Source organism: Argiope bruennichi, chromosome 8 (genome assembly GCF_947563725.1).
Source record: "Argiope bruennichi chromosome 8, qqArgBrue1.1, whole genome shotgun sequence".
In the NCBI taxonomy this organism is placed as follows: Eukaryota; Metazoa; Arthropoda; class Arachnida; order Araneae; family Araneidae; genus Argiope; species Argiope bruennichi.
In genome coordinates this window covers 125,876,747-125,891,930 of record NC_079158.1, presented here as the reverse complement: position 1 = coordinate 125,891,930, position 15,184 = coordinate 125,876,747, and the positions used below count along the sequence as shown (strand labels likewise).

The 15,184-nt window shown below is 30.3% G+C and overlaps 1 protein-coding gene across 1 annotated transcript in view; it reads right to left on the bottom strand.

Moving 5' to 3' along the window:
* Positions 1-550: 550 nt before the first annotated feature.
* The window catches only part of LOC129981278 (aromatic-L-amino-acid decarboxylase-like), a 49,978-nt gene continuing 35,344 nt past the window's right edge, over positions 551-15,184 (bottom strand). Inside the window, exons 7-13 of the mRNA XM_056092050.1 lie at positions 14,205-14,271; positions 11,333-11,427; positions 9,203-9,270; positions 7,646-7,736; positions 3,898-3,996; positions 2,571-2,672; positions 551-1,100 (exon numbers count right to left, since the gene is read on the bottom strand). Coding sequence (XP_055948025.1) covers positions 912-1,100; positions 2,571-2,672; positions 3,898-3,996; positions 7,646-7,736; positions 9,203-9,270; positions 11,333-11,427; positions 14,205-14,271 — 711 coding nt within the window. The 3' untranslated portion in view covers positions 551-911. The remainder of the gene's footprint in view (positions 1,101-2,570; positions 2,673-3,897; positions 3,997-7,645; positions 7,737-9,202; positions 9,271-11,332; positions 11,428-14,204; positions 14,272-15,184) is intronic.

The window sequence follows — 15,184 nt, the reverse complement described above, 5'->3', positions numbered from 1 at the left end:
AGCGTCTTAATTTTTGAGGAAATTATAAAAAAAAAAAAAAAAAAAAAAAAAAAAACTGACAATGCAAATTTCAATTAAAAATTAAAAGAAATTTATGTTTCGAGCTCTTTTTGATAGTTAAAAGCCAATTTTAGTTCATCAAAACACAAAATTCTTATGAAAATTCAGTGCATGCGCATAAATATATTTTTAAAAAATTCACTCTTAATTGGAATTATAAAATTATTCGTCATTTAGTTTTAAATAAAATTTTATAAGATAATAAATAATAGAAAAAAATTAAACATTGAGTCGACTAGAATATTTTAAGATAAAAAAACCGATACCGAGACATGTGTTTAAATTTTAAAAAATATTATATTTCGACTTAAAGATATTTGATGATATATATTTTATTTTATATTATATTTGATATATATTTTCAAGATATTTGATGTATTTTTATTTTAATGCATATACTTAAAAAATTTAATTACTCTAAATGAATAATTCGCAAAAAATAACTAATAGAATCCACCATCCCCTTAAAACGAATATTGATTTTTGAATATTAAGGAAACAAACAAGTTCCTAGTACATAATGAAATATATATATGTATAATGAAAAAGAAACATTTGTCTGATTCTTTCTGTCATTCAAGATTTAAACAGCTGATAACCACTAAACAAATCATATCGTTTATCTTTGGAATGCATGATATATAAAGCATTTACGAACATCAACAGCAGCAAATAAAAAATAAACGAAAGTACACCTCCAACATATATGCCTCTACCTATGATACAATTAAAGAGAAAGCAGAAGAAAAAAAATAATAAAGTCAGGGCAAAGCACTCTTTCCGCAAAACAGAAAGAAGCCATAAACCAATCTCTTTCCCACATCGAGCATGACTGAACATCAAATTGTCCCTTAGCCCCTCACACTCGAGGAGACGTACTGGATCTCTTTCCAGGCGAAGTTGATGTCTTCCAGGCATGTATAACGGGAGCAGATGGCAAATCGCAGGACGTACTTGTCCCGTACCATTGTTGGGGTGATGTGGATTTTCCGACGGGCGTTCACTTCTTTCAGAATTTCCTGGCTCAATGCGTTGGAACCCTGCAATAAACAGAGGCGACAGGAATTAGCAGTGTGATTTTAAGTGGAATTATAATGGTTAGCACGTTACCGGGTGTTCCAAAGATGATTTATGGATTTTGAAAATCAATAAAAAAAAAAGTGATAGAAATGTGTCACTCGCGGCTGTATGCTTGGGAAATCAGGGAAACTTAGTTAAAATTGCTACTGTCAGGTGGCGCTGCAAGGAAAAATAAAAGAAGGTTATGAAAACAATGTAAGACTGGTGCAAAAAAATTAAACAACGAATGTTTTCAATGTAGCCCCCATTTATATTAATAACGTGGAGCAGTCTGAAGCAAACATTTCGAGATCTCAATACTTCGTTTTAACATCATCTGTTGCATATCGCCTACAGCACTACATGGCGGAAGAAAAATTAATTAAATTTGCAATTTGTTTGCATAAAATTATCTCCTTTCCCAAACATAAGGCCGTTGTAACATTTCCCCTTTTCTCTCACATGGTAATTGGTATTCCGGCCAGATGTAACGGCACCCACATATAGTTAAGCGTATACCAGATGTGGATCTTTTTCACTAGTAGACCATTGTGTCTGGTCATTTGTCATATCCAGGTGAGGGGACACAGATGTGTGTCTCGTCGTTTCAAATAGATTCATCGTGTCTTCAAAGGAGAAGAACGTCAAGACATACAGAAGCTAAACTTATTTTTCTCTTATGAATAGACTCCTTAAATCATCAAAAATGGACAATCGCCAGTAACTGTTGTCATTAAGTGTCGGACCCAGGTTCAACTGGTATTAGCTCCGAATTGATTATAATTAAGCATGTGTTCGAAAGGGATCAGCTACAAAGATGGATCCTTAACAGACACACCCACGATCGAATGGAGACCATTGAGGAAGCATTGCTGAGTAGCTATTGGGTAATAGGGAACTCAGGCTCACCAATGAGAAAGTCAGAGCGGAGATCTGATGGAAATCAAATGCGGGATTTTTGTTTGGAGAGAAAAGAGAGGAGAGACGTCGGTGTTCGAAGAAGGTGTTCCTGATTTTGTGAGAAGCTCCGTGTGTTTCGGGTTTCTGTGTTAGGATCCACCCTATAAAGATAGGTGGACTTCTGGAGTAGCCGTTTAGAGTTAACAGCTTGTTAATTTTTTTTTTTGGTGACTTATTCTCCGATTTGATCGAAGAACAATTTCATGATTGAACTGTTATTTGATATTTGTAAATAAAATTAACGTAGATGAGAACAAGTTTTTTTTGTGCATATATAAGTCTGTAAATAAAAGAAATATTTTTCTGCGCTAATTTCTTATTTGATCGGTCTGGATCAAAATTTTACACTGTAAACAATATATTTTTTATCTCATTCTGTCTTTTTTTAAAATGACTTTTCAAAATCCATCAATCCTTTTTTGGACACCTGGAATCTTGTTTGTGTCATCTTCTAAGGTAAAGGTTAGAGATATTCATATTCATAACATTACCTTTCGTCTGAAGCAGACGAGTCCAAGTACCACAGGGGCGACAATTTCAAATTTATCATCAGTCCGTACGAGTTGTTCGAACTCTTTGGCGAGTCTAACAAACTAGAAGAAAATTATTATTTTAATAATAAACACGCACTTGAGTAGGCTTCAAATAATATGAAAAAAAATTAGACTTTATACCTATCAGTGGCTTTATAAAATGTTGGTGGAAAAAACTACTTTATATTTAAGAAAGAAATGTTTAAAAAAAGAGGAATAAAGTAAAAATAAGTTATGGAGCGGAAAATGTTTTGAGCAAATATTAAATAGAAATAATTTCATATAAAAACGCCACAAAAACAGTTTGGCGAGGAAAAAGAGACAGGAAGAGACTAAAAGGGGCGCGAAGTTCTGATTTAAACTTGGGAAATATTCAATTCTGACGGGCAATATGCAATCTTATTTATGTGTTATTTTGTCATGAAAGTGTGTGGCTGCGCTCGAGAAGAATTTTTCGAAAACACTATAAAGTAATTATATTTTTTTAATTTTTGCAAAAAATAAGATTAAAAAAATATCTCTCAAACAAAAATATATCATTTAAGTAAAAAAAAGTTTTTTTTTGTTGTTGTTTTTTGTTTTTTTTAAATGAAGATATTTTTTTTCGCAAAAGAAGTTTCAAGCAAAAATTCTTTAGTTTAGAGTTTACTCAGTGATGTGTTTAAAATTTTTCAGATAGTTTAATAAATATTGAATCTTTTTCCTAGATTGAAAAACAAGCTGCATTTCTCTCCATTCTTTAAATATAAGGGTTCGGTTGATAAATAACACAAAATTTTCAATTTTTTCGCAGCATTAAAACAACTATAAAATATTTCTAAATGAATGGATTCCTTATTCTCAAGTTCGGGATCCACAGAGCATACTGAGAAATTATTATATGAAATCTAAATTAAAAAAATACGCATTAGATTCTAATTTAATTAATAAGTTTTTTTGTAAGAAAATTGTACCAAAGATTAGAATTTAGGAAATAGCATTAAAAGATACGTAAATGCAAATATAAACGGTTTAATTTCACGAATTGAATAAATTAATTGGATGGAAAATAAAAAGCTCCTCTTTTCTTCTGATACCGAAAACCAGTTTCCTGTTCTATAAAATTGCGGGGGAAAAGTTGAACTTTGAATTTTAAACCTGTACTTCGCTTTGAGATTATAGGTTACTCTATATCAATAATCAAACAATATCATTCTTTGTCTTGATAATATAAGAAACGATTGGATTGGTTTGAAAATCCAGTAAGTTCGCATTTTGCTGATACGAAATACCTAATAATACTCACCGATTTAATATGATGCCTCAATCCTTTGAGTCCATACATGCGGAATACAAACCACAACTTCAGAGATCGAAAACGTCGACCCAGAGGTATCTGCCAGTGCTAGGAAATTAGATCAGAAAAGTCAACTACCATTATACTGAAGCAAATGACAGAGTGAGAGACAAACAATTTATAATTTTTTTGGTAACATTTTACTTTCTATTCATTTAAGAAATGCGGTACCATCAAAAATGAATATAGTATTAGGTGCTTGCATGTATTTTAATCAGCGACATCTATTGGTAAACATGCGAAATATTTATATAAACGACAATGGTTTTGGGTATTTACTATTACTTTATTGTTATCCTTTTGAAAGTCTTCCAGTTAGTATTACTGAGTTATTCAGAGTATAAAAACCCCAATCATGGAACGCTCCAAATTGCATTTTCGACTTTCATTGCTTTTGTTTGTTTGTTTGATTTGAAGAAATCTACTGCCGAAGCTCACCAGACACTTTTAGAAACTTATGGCGATGCTGTTCCGTCATATCCCGATTATTGGTTTTGGTTTCAACGATTTAAGAGTGGCGATTTCGATGTCGATGACAAAGAACGGTCTGGAGGACCGAAAAAATTCGAAGACAATCCATTGCAAGACTTATTGGATGAAAATGGAAAAAAGTTGTAGAAAATGATGGAAAATATTTTGATTGATATATATTGTACCAATTTTTTTTAAATAAATGCCTTTTTAAAGTGGAAAAATGATCAAAATACATGCAAGTACCTAATATTTTAAAGAAATTCATTTTTATACAAATTAAAATAAATTAAATAAATATTATTTAAGATTTAAAATAATTTGTTAAACAAAGATAAAAACATTTTTGCGATATTCTCACTTTCTTCACTTTTCATTTATCGAAATGCATGCTGCACATGCATCTAAAATTTCTGCACCCATTTCAGATTGTTGTCTGAGGCTGATTTGAAAAGTAAGCATAGCGTGTATCTTCTCAGATTTTGAAAAGAAAGAAGCAAAGTCAGGCTGTCAGTGTGATTGTTGTCAATGTTTCGGAAATTGAACGTATTGGTAGACAAATATCTACCATATGAAATTTTATACATGAACATTTACTCTATAATTGAAAAAAAAAACCATCTGGAAAATTTCTAAGAAAAAAATTGAAATTTCTCTTTTCCATGCTTACAGGGAAAGAAACTTGGTTAGCTGGGAAAAGAGTGATAAGGTTCAAAGGTACGCAGGATAAGAAGATAAAATAAATATGAAAATCATCTAAAGTACATTTGGACAATGAAAATATAAATAGCACACCAAGAATATTTGCGTTTTTTTCCTGTTCTTTAGAATTCATTTCTTTAATATTATTTTCTCTTTCTTTTAAAAAAACTTCATTGCTCTTTGCCTTATTTTATCTCCTTTTTTGGACTTATAGCTGACTCTTATTAATATGAAATTTTTAAAATTGTAACATTTTTTTGAGTCTGGTCTTTCTTATAGACTATATATTTTATATATTTATGGCAAAAATTATTCTGAATATGTTTATTTCTCTTTGCTGACACATTTTCATTCACACAAAGCTTAAAATGTGCATGTTTTATTCTTGTTCGTAAATTTCGCTTATATCTGCTACTCTTTTTTCACTTGTAAAGAAAATTTTCGATCAATAATATTCAGCATAGAAGATCTTTGTTTACGTCTTTTCCCAAAAAGACAAATATCATTAGCATTTCGAACGTGACTGAACGCTTTCTTCAAAATTAGATCTGTTACTCGACCTATCCATTATCCAAATGTATGTCGGAATTCAATTTGCAATAATGACAAATGATTTAAATACAAATACAATAGGTTCATTAATATTATGTTCACTAAAAGTGGGTGGAAAACCAAAGATGATGATAATATTTCCCTCCAACTGAGAAATCAAGTTCCTAAATTTTGCGGATATCCCAATGAACAAAGGCTTAGTTTGATTATAAAAAGATTTCTTAATCTTTCAAGTGGCCATTTTTTTTTTCTAGTAATGGTATATTAAAATAAATTTCAGAATTGAGAATTAAGAAACGAAATTCATTCAATTTATTAAATAAATATAATGTGATCCATTCATTAATCATCAAATCAAGATGCATTATTTTGTCTTAGATAAGAAACTGGAACATCTAGGGTTTTTTTTATTGAAAAATGTGTGAGAATGCACGACATAACTGCATATAGAGATGGATGATTTTGGTGGATGAATCGATGGCCCTAGAAAGAATTAAATAAATGAGGTGTCTTTTTGAAAAGAAAAAATCTCTTAAATTTATAGTAATGACAACAAGGCATAACAAAGCATGATAACTCTTTGTCTCGCTGTAACATTATAACGATATTGATACTTAAATACAACCAAAAGATGTTTATATACATTTAATTTTATTTATTCTCTTGATTAAAATTATATTTTATGAGTACATTTAGTTATTTTAGTTCTAAATAAACCATTATTTTTCGCACTTATGTTATTATAAACCATTATTTTTTTTTCTCTTTCTTTTTTGCCGATCTTGAGGATCTGCCATGGTCAGTAACTCGGATTTCCTTATTTCAGTTGCCCACACTTCTATACCACTTGTCCTTCTCTGAAAGTCTTAAAAAAATGGAAGAAAGTTCATTCGATCTTGTTTGCTGTCGAGGAATGTTACACTCTACTGTCATTCCACCAGAGGACACTGGGAAGAGAAACTTCCAATTAATACTCGTCGCCCTGTTGAGTACAGAAATGGTGTGGAATCAGCTACCCCTTATCGATGACAGAACCTGCCTCCTATGGTTATATTATGGCCATTGATGGCCCTTAAGACTTGAACCTTAGCTTCCGACAATGTTGTCACAGCATCCGATCATCCCGTGTGCCTTCGGGCGGGTCGGAGGAGTTTCTATAGTTACACTCTGCTGACTAAAGTTCCTCTCCGACAGCCCACTGCCTTTATGGATATGGTTGTAAATTTGCCATCTGACCCATTGTAGGACCACTCCCGCCTGTAGACGTCCATCGGGAGCTTCCCACAAACTGTCGGCAAATTGAACAGACATCAAAGAACCCCAGAAAACCACAAGAGAGGGGAAAGAGGGTAAAAATGCGCTGGACTCAAGGTGCGTACGGGCCGTTGGAACGGGGTTTAATATTTCGTAATTTTTTAAAACACAGTAAGTGGATAAAATAAATGAAACACGTATCGCAAATCAGTATATGTGAATATTTTCGTCTCCGTTTAAGAATTTATAATACGGCTGTCATTACTGCAATTTTTCTTTTATTGCAATACAAAATATTAAAATTCCAAGACTTATAAAGGGATCCATTTGTTGGCGCTCGTCTAATGACAGAGGCTAATCATGTGAACTTTTCGACAATGACGATATCGTTGATACGACTGCATAGGATAAGTTAAATTTTATATTCCTTTAAACATCATTTAGGAGTTTTATTAAACATCATGCATGCTAAAAGTGACACTAAAACTCATTCACCAAGATTTTTTTATTCATTCGTGGTACTTCCATTATTTTGTCTACCTGTCGGAGCTTTTTTTGTTAAAGAAATTACAATATTAAAACCTGGTATCGAGATTTTTTTAAAACATTTTCTTTACAAAATAAATGTGAAAAGTTTACATTCTTAGAAAAATGAAATGCGCCTATATTGTATATATGCCTTTTTCCGATCCGATTTTCTAAACAATAATTTACTTACTCTGTAGTCTGGAATTTCCCCCTCCTTATCATGCTTCAGATAAGTAGGATTAACGGAGAATGCTTCGGTGATTTCATTTTGATCTTTGACCCTAGAAAATATAAAATCCAATGGGTACAAAGAGCACTTTTTTTTTAAAAAAAAAATTAACATGAAAATACAATGAACCGCTACGTTTGCTCATTATTCTAGATGTGCAGATAAAGAGGATGCATAGTGAAATGTAACATTTAGTTCATTTATTTAAAAGAAAATTTGGTTACAAAAGCTGCCATGTTACGGTATCATATTGATAAAAACGACATCAATAAATTTGTTTTTATTGCAGAAGAGTTATGAAAAGTTATACAAGTGAAACGGTCCGTGACAATTTTATATTTTTAATTCATTTCAAATCTCCCCAAAACTAACTATCATTCTCTCTAATAAATGCAATCCCAGGGATCTTGCATGACTCTGGAATACAAGCCTTATCCTTTGGCATGAATTTAGCATTTTTTATTAATTCTATCTATTTTTTCCTAAATTATTTGTTGGCGATTCATCCCCGGCATACGATTAAAATGATCCAAAATTCGAATTTGTGTTTTAGACCCCTTTTTACCGACTGTTTGAAACAAAAATTTGACCCAGAATTTTATTTGCAGTTATAAAATTATATATCAAATTTGAATGTATTTAAGCAATTGTAATTTTGAGTGATCGCGTTTACATATTTCCGAAAGTGCAGACCGACAGACGGTCAACCTCCTCGTTGGATTTGGCTCAAAATTCGATAGTTGTCTAGAATATATATCTTGAATTTGTGTATCAAATTTCACCCATCTAGCTCTCCTTGTTTTGTAGTTATCGTGTCGACTTCTATTCGAAAAGCAAGACAGATGCAATTTCTCAGAGTAGATTTTGGTCAAAATTGGATCGGAAGCTTTTGACGAATTTGATAGAAATGCTTTGAATCAAATTTTTTGACGATTACAATTCTTCCTCTATATTTTGTATACAAGAAAATAAAAATATTTCAAGAACGTATTTTACAATAAATTATTCCATTATCGAACTGAAAGTCAAATCATTTTTTCATTTGCTGCTTCTAATATATCATCCAATTTGTTTTCCATCTTTGTTTATTAAGATTTGAAGCTTCGGATTACTTTTTTATGTTGTGTAGATTTCTATATAACATATGTTTTCAATAAATTTTTGAAATTTGGTTCAACTTTCAATGAAGGTTTAACTTCAGAATCAAGAAATGAGAAATTTTTTTTAAAGTGCGCTATTTTTAAAGCGCCTCTCATTTCCTGTGATATAATTGAATGCATAGGTTTATAGACATATAATTATGGAAAAGCATGGAAAAGCAATAATTAAAATAACAATAATGCTTTTAAAACAATATTTGTCTATCAAGTTTGGTTGAAAATGTTTTGTTTAAGAAGAAATTCAGACAAATGACACGAAATATTTTATGGAAATTTTTAGCAACCATGAATCCCGGCTAACCAAATGCTCGCCAAAGGCGGCTAGTCATTAATAAATGAAGAACAATACTATACTTACCACATTGCAGAACAATCAAAATTTACCAGAAGCCATTTATGAGGATTGAAGTTAAAGCTATCAGCATACTGAAGGAAGAAATGAAATGATATATTTTTAATGCCAAAAGAAACCATGAAAAAGAATAAAAAGGAAGCACATAAATTTTTTTTATTTCTGAAATTCCTGGTCAGTAAAAAGCCGATTCGTGGCATTAAAAGTGACCCCACAACAGAATAAAAATCTGATTGAGTATTTATGCATACATTATTAATGACTATGATTATTGTGTATAAAACTGTAATTACAACTCGCTTTAACAGGCAGAATTTGACGTCAGCATTTTCATAACATAATGTTAGTAAAAATAATACTCGAACTCATTTTCCTTCGATGCACTTTTGATATTCATCTAGTAAAAGATATGTACGACGAATGTATGGTGAACAGATTTTTTTAACAAGCAAGAAATTCGAAAAGGTGGATTAATTTTATTTAAGAATTATTGATCAGTATAGGCCACTTAAAACAAATTTAAAATCGTTTGTTCAACGAACTGAGGCTCTAATCCGTTTTAAGGGTTTTAATGATTTCCCCCAGTTATTCGAATATTCTGAATATGATACGGAATCGCTATTACAGTATAGTCAGACCATGAGTATACCAATCAGTGATTGCCGTAAAAGTAAGCACGTTCCCGTTTTCCTGGCGAGTAAAATGAGTTATCACTTTACCTTTGCTTTCAAGTTACCTTTGCCGCATATTACCGCGGCGATGCATATGCTCTTGATTCCAATTTTATTTTATTGTCTCCGTTTGACGCAACGGTTATTCGAATCAGATTCTTTGACAGGACATGATTAAATGCCATCAAAATCAAATTAGATCATATTAATATTGCTTATTATTACTTTTTATTTATATTATCATTGCATCATTTATTAATTATGCATTATTATTTTTTGTTTATATCATTATTGTATCAGCTATTATTGTTATTATTTTTATCTTATCTATTATTTATATTACTTTATCGTGCTGATTTTTAAATTTTATCCTCTACTTTGTATTTATAAATATTTTATCTTTTATATATCTTATTATTATTAATGTTTGATACTTAGATTATTAAATATATTCATCTTTATATGTTAGTCTCATTTATATGTTTTGAATTCTATATATTTTTAGGCTTGCTATATTTTTTTATAATTATGCTGTATTCTTATATTTTTAAATTCTAACTTCTCATTATTATGCTGTATTCTTAAATTTCAATTTTTCTAAATTCTCATTTATTGTATTTAAATTATGTTTCTCATTTTTGTGATGATATTCTAAACTATTCATTTAACTGCTATGGAATGTTAGGTTCTCTTTTCATGGGTGATTGTTCGATTTTATTTGTATTCTTAAACAACAAATAGATTTTTATTCAAAATTTCGCCATTATTTTGGGGAAAAATTTCGTCTTCGATAATCATTGATGTTATTCGATTAAAAAAAAACTACTATTTTGATTTCTTCTATGCAAAATAAATTTATTTTAGTTGATTCATAACATTTTTTAACTTTATTTAAGGATAACCGATTCTAATTAGCATTCATATGTTCTTGATGTAATACCAAAACTTGTATTATAGTTTAAAAGAATTGTTAAAAATGCTTTTACAGAAGTTACGGAAACATTTTTAATGGACTATGTAAATTTACCATTGTTTTAACTTTCATTAGTCGCAGTCTTTGATAAGATTTCATTGTGGTGGATCATTGATAAGACTGATAAGATAAGACAAGATAAGATTTCGTCATCAAGATTGCAAAATGCTTATTAATCGAATACCATCTTAGAAAAGTGACGCATCGTTAGTTAATATTCAATTTTAAACAAAACGCTAGAAAAACATTCAATTTCCTTATAGGGTTGCAGCTGAAATGATATGTTTTGCCACATTTGACGAGCTATCGCTTGAAAAATTATATTTTGATGACATGGCTTCGTAATACATATCTATTACATACTACGGCTGATTATTCGATAGTTAAAACAGTTTCATTTTTTAGTAATGTCTTTCTCTGACATTCATTCTCATTCGAAATTACAAAACTTTTTAAAATAAAAATAGCTTTTTTTTAATGAAATACGGTTACCTCCACTCCGTCAAGGATATGTCTAAATTCAGGGCAAATGAAAGCTGATCCGGCGTAAGCAGCGTCAATGTGGAGCCAAAGTTTCTCTCTCACACCTGCAAAAGATTAAAGGGTGAAATCAAGCAGTTTGGTTTCTAATCTTTCTTTTAATCCTTTGATCCTTTTCATTTAATCTTTTTCATACCTTAAAATAAGATTGATGAAAGTAAAAAAGATACATTAGTGGAATCGTGATCAGAAAGAATTGTTTTTGCATTCTTTCATTAAAATAATTTCTTGCATTTCGTTTTATTTTTTGTTCTCTTATCAAAATATAGATGGCAGCCAAAAATTAATTACTCTTCATTGATCAACTTTTACCATTCGTCTTGCATTTCGAGAGAGTATGTCCGGTCGAACTGAATGCTATTTTGAATAACTGTCTGGTTATAATTTGCACGAACTTAAGTAAATGCTTTAAATAAAAAAGAATATTACGAAAAAAAATGTTCAACAATTTTAATCATTCATCACTTTTTTTATCATTATTTTCTTCTATTGTTTATTAAACTAGAAAACCTATCAAAGCAGAAATTAAGACTCCGAAAATTTTATTACTGTTTTATTTTGAATGATAAGTTTAAAAAAACACTGTTTTTTTAATATCTTGTTTGGAATATTTATCAGTTTTCTTTTATAGTAATCATAGTTACGGACTTTCGACATATTTTAGGGTTTTTCAATTAAATGCTTTATGTTATGAGCTATCTAAACCCTCAAATGTAAAAGTTTAATATAATGTAAAAGTTAATTTTTAAAAGAATATACAAATAAATTATCTCTTAATAGAATTTGCTGTCTGTTAACTTAATATAATCTATACGAAAACTCACGAATACGATAAAATTAATTTTCCATTTATTTAAATTAAAAAAAATGGTATCATTTTTTTATTGCAGGTGAGTGTCAGAGATCCATAGTACAATTAATATTTATTTTGATTGCTATTTTAAATTTTAATTGTGTGAGAATTTTCGAAATTGATGATATAAGAGCATTAACTGTATGTTTTTGTGAGAAAATGAATTTATTTCACCACAAAATATGATTGCGTGAAAGGGGTTTAAATAAAAAAAAATAAAAAAAAAAACATTGCTATATATTATTTTTGTTGCACACATCTGATTTTCTCAACTAATAAAAAGCCTACAGCAATAAATGAGATATCTGAGGAGAGAATTTTCTTATCGACTTTTGACACAGCGTATTGTTACAGTACATAGTCCCTTGAGTATGCGTAGAAAATCTAGAAAGATTGATAACGAATAAAGATGATTTATTCCAAAAATAAATAAATAAGTAAATAAAAATCACAAGTTGCAGAGCAAGGAAGAAACAACACACAAACTTGTGAAACAAAACTTGTGAAAATAACATTTTCAGAAATAAATAACACACAAGCAGCAAATCGTTACTAAACAACACAAAGAACTCTGAAAAAGATTACAAGAAATCAATACTTTAAAAAGAGAATTCATTCTACTATCCCTTCTCACGTCTTCTCTCCTGTTATCTTTTGTGATAGGGTATAGAAAATTCCGGAAGAAACTACGAATCTGTTATTCAGATATCGCCAAAATTCCCATATGTTCGAGAATCTTTATTTTTGTCATCAAATGTAAGTCGCCAAATAATCACTATCGCCAAGGCCAGAGTTATTGATCCAGCATTCAAACGACATCTATCAAATCTATCCGTAAATTTCTTTTCCTTGTTATGAGACCAACGATCCAAGGAAGAAATACTACAAATTGGTAATAATATTCTATTTACATTAAAATACATTGTTTGTTTAATCTTTAAGTTAAAATTGAAATCTAAAATACATAGACATTCTGGTGATATAGGCATTGACGAAAAAATAATCTACTGATAAAAAAAAGACTTTTCTTATGATAATTTAAGTTCTGATTAAAAGAAAGGGAAAAAAAAACCAACACGTGCTTTTGAATGATATTTACTCTCTCATTTTTCAAATCATCAGTAGCTTCTATTTGCATGAATTATACATGATAATTAGACAATGCATGATATTTTAACGATAATTTGAAACTAGGTTTTAGAATTAAATCCAGTTTTCAATGAAAACTATCCATTGCCGCTTTAAAAAAATACCATACCTATGCATTGTTGATTCTTCTTGTTTTGATGTTTCACAAAGCTAAATTAAAACTAAAGTAACTTTTGTAGTCCTTTTTAAAGTCATTAAATTGAATAATACTTTTGTATTAATTACTGAAAATGACAAATGCAAAATATTCAAGATGATGATTCAGATGACATCAAGCATTGTGTACAAAGAGTCCATAAATATGTTCACAAAAATAATCTTTTTGTTGTTGTTTTGTGTATTAATTTTGCTGAGTTGTTGATTTTAAAAACCGAACAAACGACTGAATCATTGAACCATTTGTTTTGAAATCATAAAATCTACAAAAGTTTCATACATGTTATATTAACAGTTATAATAATGGAAATTAAGATATTAAGCAATATTTTTATGTCCATTAAAATAGATAGATGCATTCATTAAAAATTAGGATAAATAAAATCTCACAATTTATTGTCCTTACAGCAGGGCCGTGTTTATTTAGAACTTACTCAAAATTTAGGAAGATGTTTTTAATATTTTGTTCAGCTTCACAAGAGCGTTTCCTCAGAACTTTTCGAGCATGATTTAAAAAATAAACTCTGCTGTGGTGAACTGCATTTAACAAGATCCTTTCCTGATGAAATCCATGATTTGCATTGCTCATTTCAATGTAAAACGAATCAAATCATTAAATAACAGATCAGATTAAAAGAAATACTAAAATTCATTAAAATATCTTACAGACTTCTCCAATTTCATCCAACTCGTCGAAGGAACACGTGTTTGTTGTGCCCAAAGTTGCAACAACCTATAAAGAAAGAAAACAGCGTTATAATAGGTTTAATAAACAGAACAGAAATTTCACAGTCATTTTAATCAGCCACATTAACAATACATATTAGTAGCTATGTAAAGGTTTGAATATGTACAGTACTTCTAAAACCGAAGGCAAGTATTAAGTGCAGGGCAGGTATAAAGAAACACGAAAGGGGTCGCAAACGTACAGAACGGAAGCCACAGGAGTCCTCTGTTAGAAGATTAAAATGTGATTATAAAATAAATACGATAAATAAATATAGAAATTGCACACGATAAATAAAGATAGAAAATTTGTGAAACAAAATGTTTCGCTTTTTCGTTCTGAGTAGATGTTTTCTCCTGGTACCGGAGTTTTTTTATACTACAACGTGCTTGCTAACTTTGGAAAGGCGATTGTTAGTTAGAGAAAGTCTAGGATAGTGGAAGGCACGCGTGCACAACACTTTTGTCGGTTTCGAGTCTAGTTTATTTGACGTCCCATTTTTAAATCAACGCTAAGGCTATTTTGGAACGGACCTTGTAATTCTGAACCGCGGCCAAATGACGAGAGCATCACCTGAACTGGCATTTTCTCTGCAAACTTCCACGCCTCAGCAGTGTTAGAACATTTGATCCCAATGTATTGAACGAGCATCAAACTCACTTTTTGGTGAGATCGGATTTCGAAAATGGAACCTTCTGGAATCGAAGCTGAGACCGTACCACAAGACTACAGCCACCTTCGGGTCATTTTCAATTATGTTCATTTATACATTTCATCCTATTTTAAGTAATCATAAATTTCTATTTTTAAGAAAAATGATCGATTGTCATTATTGCCATGTCTTCAATGAATATAATTAAAACGTCTTCGCACAACGTTTTTGTAGAAATTTATGTCTTATCTATAACTGCGAAGTTAG